Genomic DNA, 7,542 nt, shown 5'->3' on the forward strand with positions numbered 1-7,542 from the left:
AATCAATAATGACAAAAAAAATTTGAATGGCAGGTATTCCTCCAAAACCGACCGTCAGAATGACAGTTCATGCCCTGTGCTTGAGCGTGTTTGCCTCTTTTCTAACCTTAATCCATATGACTTCCACATGTTGGACTTATTATACCAAGCCGTTAACCTTTGCTTTTACACCCACAAATATCTCTCTTTTATATAGTTTCTGGGCTTCTTCATAAAACGCCATTGGATGCTCAACTGGACTCTTTGATTGCCAAGGAGAATTATTCATAGTAAATAAATTCTTCAAAGATGTCCATTTTTAGATATCCCGGTCAAACTCCAAATCATTCAACGCATTTTTCAATTTTTTAAATTCCCTGAAATATCTTTAAAAATAAAAAAATAAAAAAAAAAGGTCATTTGAACTGCACATGTAAATTTCTGTCAGGTTTTTTAACACCTCTTTTATAGGTTACACCAAAATGATACAAAAATAATAAAACAAGTAGCGATGTGGTAATTTTTAGAGTTTAAATAGTATAGTGTAACATATGAAAATTCAAAAGGATAAAATATATTTTAGCTTAAAATAAATAAATATGAAAAAAATAGATCCTCAGTTTCATGAAGAATGGTCGAGAATTTTTTTTTTTTTTTGGAGGAATACTTTTAATAAATAATGGTAATAAATACTATTAATAATTTTTAAAATTTAATTAAACTATATTGAGTGACTTGTATAGTTTGCCTTTAATCAACTTCTGTTCAATTAGATATCAACTTGTTTAATTAATAAATTTATTCACACTTCTGACCTATAAAACTGTGAAGAAGAAAATTAATATTTTTCAGTGATTATAGAAAATACTTAAATTTTATTTTCTTGTTATCTAATTATAATTAAATTTAGATACAGTAGCACTTTTCTCATTAATTTGCTATATATACATACATATATATATATATATATATATATATATATATATATATATATATATATATTATGGAATACCAATGTGGAAAAGATAATGACAATTCTCTCAAATAGCTTTTTAATTTCAAATAATTAATTGAACTATTGGTACATTAGCCAAAGTCTCCGAGAGAACATAAAAATCCAGTTGGACTTTCATTATTTATTGCAAAAAGTATGGTTTGTCTAAATTTGTAAACTTGCCAAGAAATATAGCACTGCATGCTTCAATAATACATTAAAGTAGATTATTACCCAAAAAAAAAAAAAAAGAAAAAAAAACAATAAAGTAGATACAAAATAAAATAGAGTAACAAATAAATAATCAATACAACTTCAAACCAAAAAATAAAAATAAAAAATAATAATCAATACAACTTCAAAACAAAATAAAATAAATAATAAAAAAAAAAATTTCCCATTCGAATAATTGAATGGGAGATTTTCTTTTTCCTCCTAAGAAGCAAAATTATGGAAAAGTACAATGCAGGCAGTGATGTCCAAACAAAGATTCAATAATCTCAATATTGACGGACTTCCTTTGAGCTTTTCACATGAAACGGAGTTCTATATTCAACTACATATACATATATATATATATATATATATACTGATCCATACTATGGTGTTGGTAGAAATGGTTTGAATGTCATCAGCACTCCAATAGCGTCGACTACATTCAGGAGGAAGAAAACCATGTGGGTGCCTGCATTAAAAAAAAAATACTAATTAGCTGATGAATTTACATATTTATCTCATAAACTGTAAATTCAGATTTCACACTGAGATTGCTACTGTAAAATGAGAATTCCACACTTTGATTTCCTAATAAGACAGTAACCTTGCTCAATACATTAAATAAAAGTCAAAAGGATCCATCTGCTGAGTACTGTCACATAAATCTTAACTATATATGTTTTGGATGAAGGTTAAAAAATCCAATCTAACCTCAAAAGTGCATAAGAAAGATAGGGTTTGAATGAGATTGAGTTCGCTACAGCCTCAACAGAATGGTATTAAGAGTAGGAAAAATGGTTAGGAGAGGAAGTCTGTTTTGAATGCTTTATGGCAGTTTATGTTTTTTAATTGATGGAAATGGTTAGCCGGTTTTTCACTATGTGTATTTCTATCTCTATTTGGTAATTGACAGTAATGAACACTGCATTCTGATGGTGACTTCTCGTTTTGCTCCTTACTGCGTGATTTATATATTTAGAATCAGTTCTGCAAATTCATCCAAAATTTTGAAGTTGCCAGATAAGGGCAAGTACCTCTAAGATTGTGAGGCATGTACATATAGACAAAATGTGTTTGTCAAATGAGAATTTAGGATGAAAAGGAGGTCACTTTAATATCATACCTGGAAGGAAAGACGCATCTAGACGTGTTTGTGACCACGATAAACTGTTGAGATAAAGATCATAAATGATAAAAGTGTTAAAATTGAAAAAATAAAACAACACCTTTAGACAACAATTTAATTTAATTAGTCAGAAAAAAGAAAGTGTAAGCTTGGTCCAGTTTATATAAGTAGCACAAAATGAGCATCTGAATTTCTCTGTACATGCTAGTAATTTATTGATTTCACGTATACTTTTCTTTTCTTTTTTTTTTTTCTGTTAGAGAGAGTAGATAGAAAAGCGAAAGTACATTGCACCGCCTGCAGCTGGGCCAACAGCTTTGAACAAAGACATCAGAGTCATTGCAATCCCATTAGCAGCACCTCTTTGATTTTGTTCCTGGTGTTGAGTACATGATCAAGTTGAATTAAGACACTTAATTTTGCTAAGGCTTATTAATTTCACAAACAAAAGAAAAATAGAAATTAAAACAAATCAAGAAAACAAACTTTACCACAGCTCTGCTTTGGATGAGGAGCAAACCAGTTATAATGGCGGTCTAGTTACAAAACAAAGAAAAGAAAAAGAACAGATTGTCAGTTAGAATAAGAAAGAACACGGTTTTACAAATTAAGCGATCTAAAACATAAAGATACTTTCAAATCGAAAACGAATGTATTAATAAGTAACCACCAACTGACTATGCATATCAAACCAACAGAACATCCAATGAATAACAGAGATCTTTAAGTTGTATGATTGCTTACAGATAAGACATTCTTTATTATAGATGCCACATTTAACAAGAAGTAAAGAGTGAATCCTGACAACATTGCTATATAGGGGTAAGCTGTCAACAAAGGTATAGTTAGAACCTGCATATGGAAAGTTTACCCAAAATCAGAAGAATAATAATATTACTTTACAAGAGCAATACACAATATACAGATGCAACAAGCAGCATACCCCTGAAATACGAGCAGCCACTGTGGCACCGATCATCTTTTCTATATATGGATATAGAAAACTTTGGAAGACAAAAAGACTACAACCTGGTAAGATGTCAAAAACTTGAGGCATTTCTAGAAAATAATAAGTAATGTACTAACATTTGTAGAAAACGGATATAGAAAAGGGAATATGTTTTTTGATGGTAAGAGAGGTAATATGGTGCGCCATCATATATATGCTTACCAGAGATTGTGAGAATTTGACCAACATCCTCACTTGTATAACTCAACCCCCAAAGTTTCCGAGGACTTGTGGCCCATAATGAGAAAATCTAATAGAAAAAAGTGAATACATAACAAAACAGATTGTAAGAAATGCAAACTAATTTCTATGTAAACTGGGATGTTCTTTTTTCCCTCATACTATCAACAGAATTACAAATTTATGAAAAGAAATGTGAATAGTTATTTGGTAACTAAAACAGATTATGGAAAGTACCTCTGTATATGCCATGCTATGAAGTGAGAAAACACAGTAAGTAAGGATTGAAGACATTAAGGGCCAATTCCTAAGAAGGTTTTTCTTAGGTGTTTTTTCCACTTCAGTTTTTTGGTCTGTTTTCTTAGCAGTTGTTTCCAATGCTTCCACGGAATCATTGTGCTTGTGTAACGTTTCCTACAATTATTTAGATTCACAAAAGATACAAAATTAATTTGAATTTTCAAAAGGAAAGACAAGAAAAAGCAATGAAACCCAAATTTTATCATTTACAAAAAGCTTAGGAAAGGATTTCGTTAATTTGCTAATAGGAGACCGACATTTAACAATAATTTGAAATGAAACGAAGAATATCATACATCCATATAGAGATTTAACGAACAAACTAGAAATAAATTAATAAGTTCTGCATACCGGAAGCCATATGGAGGCAATAGTTACTCCAAACGCCATAAGTGATATACATAAGCAAGGCAAGAAGTATGGGAACCTGCATGAAATAATTCGAATTTGGCACGTCATGGTCTATGATACCTATCAGTAGAAGAAATGACAAAATAAGACAAGAAAAAAAACTTACTTCAAAAAAATAACCAGTTTGCTTACCTTCCAAACAACGAATTTTTTGAAAAGATTTCTGGAAACTTGTCTGCAGGCTGGGTGACAAGATTGTCGAGAAACATCAAAAATTGTAACAGTGAGACACAGACACAGACACAGAGAATACTCACAAAATTCTTTTAAATTTGTGAAAACACTTATTCACTTGTGTTTGAACATAACAATTATTCAGCAGGCAGCAGTTATAATAAACTACAACAATTTGCTTATAGTTTGTGTGGGCAAGGAATAGAAGTACCTGAGCAAAGTAGCCCCCAATAGCTGGGCCAACTATCAACCCTATACCAATTGCTGTACTTACCTGAAATCAATTTATAATTCTTTACACATAAATTATGTGGTACAAATTTAAGAAAATGCTCACACCACAGGCCAACAAAACTCACAGTTGACACGCCTAGAGCTTGGTATTCAGTCCGGAAGACCTCAACTGCATACGCCTGCTCATAAAGGAAGTTAGATCATGCACGTTAAAAAAAAACACCAACAAAATTTAAAAAAAATAAATAAAATAAAATAAAAAATAAAAAATCCTAGAGGGAAGAAGCAGTAGAGGAACAATCAATAAAGCATACAGGATACTGGTACCTTTATAGGTCCAAGCACTCCATTCAAGCATCCGAGAAGAAACCTTGTAATAATGGCCATCCAATAGTTTACACTAAGGCCAAAAAGAGTGTTGAAAGTAACCCTGAGATGAACAACCAAAGATTGTTTTAGAACCTAACCACAGTTAGTTTCACATAATGAATCTGCATCTGAATGGCAAAATAGTAGTAGATGCTAACACTGCGATAGTCCCTAATATTATGACAGGTTTTCGACCATAGCGATCAGCCACTAGCCCCCAGAAAACAGAAGTGCAAGCTCTGCCAAGCATAAATGCAGCGCCTTCAAAATATTTGAAAAAGTATGTTAGCTACTGTGCATTTTTATTGAAGAAAATAAGAAATAACAGGGATAATTACTTAAAAAATATTCTTACCTATAAAACCACTATAGAAGCTAATATCTTCCTCTCTTTTTGCGATATGAAAGTCTTTAACCTGCAAAACAGTATTAAGAAAGATAGTTATTTTCAGGATACTATCGATTATCTGTTATGAGTTCGACGAAACCTGCAAAGGTCTCGTTCTTTATATAGTATTCAAGGTACAAGAATACAGCTGAACAAACAGCAAATAAGTATAACAATTATATAATCATCTTGTGATATCTTATTTTATATATCCATGCCAAAGTTGCTTCTCCAGGAAACTATAAAGCTCTAAAACAGAAGAAATTTGCAGAGAGAGGTTGAGAGGACAGTAAAGACTTAAGATTCAGTAATTCAAAGACTAAACATGACAAGTGAAGTTGGCTTAGTTGGTAAGCTCCACTCACATCTACGACTGACAAGTGAAGTTGGCTTAATTGGTAAGCCACTCACATTTATGACTGGAAAGTCGTGGGTTTGACACACCGGATTAGTGGGAGTGAAATTATTGTAAATTATCCAAAAAAAAAAAAAAAAAAACTCAATATTACAAAAGGATTCCATAGCAGATATAGATATTGCTAGGAAAATCCTAAAATCTTGAAGAACCTATTTTGTTTGTCCCCTACAATTTTATCCTGAAAGAGAAACAGCCAAGCACCGTTAGAGCAGTCCGACAAGCCAAATGGGACGTATATCCATATCATCAGAATATTTAAGTCCAGATAACACACAAAACAGAATCAAGGTTAGAGATTGATCGTAAGCACTCAGAAAATTCGAAATAGCATAGCAAGATTCTCTGACATCATTAGCATGGAAAATGCTATATAGTTATGCTACCTGCAGATCAATCTAATGGAGGAAACACTACTCGGAAGTAAAAATCTCACCATGAAATAAAGGAATGGAAACAGAGATGATATTGGCAGCGCTGGAAACAAATCAAGAAAAGAAAAGTCATCAGGCATAAACAGTTAATATATATGCTGGGAAATTCATAGAACATTGTTTATACAAAGTGGCCTGCACTTGTGTGTATATATATATATGATCGAAACAGCAAGTGGAAGAAGAGCTCATTTCTTAACAAATTGCTTTAAAAATCACATTCATCCAAATGAAAAAAGTACCAAACCTTATCCAATTATGTTCAAGGGAAAAAAGAAAAATAAGGAAAAAAAAAAAAAAAGGACAGTTGAAATCAATTGCTAATCTATGTTATTCTTTTTTTGAAAATAATAATAATAGAAACAAAAACAAAATTGGATTTTCTTTCATGTTAAAAAAGCAACACTTTCAACAATGCATTTGGAATGCCCAGAAAACAAAAACAGTAAGCAGAGTGAGAAAAAAGCTTACCACTCGTTAAAACAATAATCCATACGTAAATGAGGCCTCTAATTGGTAAACCAGGGTGTGTCTCATTATACTTGTCCAGCTTACAACCTGGGCAATTCTCATAGTACACCTTCGTCTCCTTCAGCAGACTCTCTCTACTCTCTTCCGCCATATTTTTTTTGGGTTTTTTTCAATAATTTTCCCCTAGATTTTGTGAATAATTGAGAAAGATAGAAGAAAACACTTTACCTATTTCTTCACCATGAAAAGGAATTATTTAGGAGAAATAGACAGAATCAAGCTTGGCAGCAAGACAAAACACTCACCATTCTTAAGCTTCTCCTCCTAAACAGCTCATTGAATGCTTCAGACATTCACAAATTTATAATACAAATTACCAAACAAAACCCACAGTCAAAATAGAAACGATAACATAAAAAAAAAATGGCAAACAAAACGCACAGTAAAAAAAATAACAATAATAATAAATAAGCATGAAGAACCTGAAAATTCATCTCTGACTCTCAAAAACCCACGTTGGTATTATTCTGTATTTTTCACATATTAAATTCAAATCTTTGTCACTTTCCTTGTCGTTTTTCTATTGAATTTTTCTTGGAAGATCACACCCCAATGATCTTACGGGCATGCTACTAATAATGTCATCCAAGCGTAAATTATCGGGCCCACTTATCAGAGTGTTTTTGGGTGTGTATTATTATATTATTAATATATTTATCAAAAAAATATATGCATATTTATTACACTTATTTTCTTGTTATTAGTATTACTGTTATTGATATCATATTATATTAGGGAAAGCGAGAGCTAAATCCCAGTTGTATGCATAAATTTCAGCTAAA

General features: G+C 31.6%; 1 protein-coding gene across 2 annotated transcripts; it reads right to left on the reverse strand.

Moving 5' to 3' along the window:
- Positions 1-1,274: 1,274 nt before the first annotated feature.
- LOC107412928 (protein ZINC INDUCED FACILITATOR-LIKE 1-like) lies at positions 1,275-7,296 on the reverse strand. 2 transcript variants are annotated; one of them, XM_060819632.1, is made up of 19 exons: positions 7,183-7,283; positions 7,006-7,043; positions 6,701-6,883; positions 6,232-6,272; positions 5,348-5,408; positions 5,151-5,253; positions 4,951-5,053; positions 4,749-4,802; positions 4,601-4,663; positions 4,348-4,397; positions 4,156-4,231; positions 3,742-3,918; positions 3,487-3,574; positions 3,259-3,344; positions 3,060-3,167; positions 2,807-2,851; positions 2,603-2,691; positions 2,313-2,356; positions 1,275-1,658 (listed from the first exon to the last, which is right to left on the reverse strand). In XM_060819632.1, the coding sequence occupies exons 3-19, from the start codon at positions 6,849-6,851 to the stop codon at positions 1,573-1,575; spliced, it is 1,425 nt and encodes a 474-aa protein (XP_060675615.1). In that variant the 5' UTR covers positions 6,852-6,883; positions 7,006-7,043; positions 7,183-7,283; the 3' UTR covers positions 1,275-1,572. The 2 variants fall into 2 exon arrangements, with proteins under 2 accessions (XP_060675615.1, XP_060675614.1); XM_060819631.1 differs by having other exon boundaries at positions 6,701-7,043; positions 7,183-7,296.
- Between the last annotated feature and the right edge of the window lie 246 nt (positions 7,297-7,542).

The sequence above is a fragment of the Ziziphus jujuba genome, chromosome 8, assembly GCF_031755915.1.
Source record: "Ziziphus jujuba cultivar Dongzao chromosome 8, ASM3175591v1".
Classification (NCBI taxonomy): domain Eukaryota; kingdom Viridiplantae; phylum Streptophyta; class Magnoliopsida; order Rosales; family Rhamnaceae; genus Ziziphus; species Ziziphus jujuba.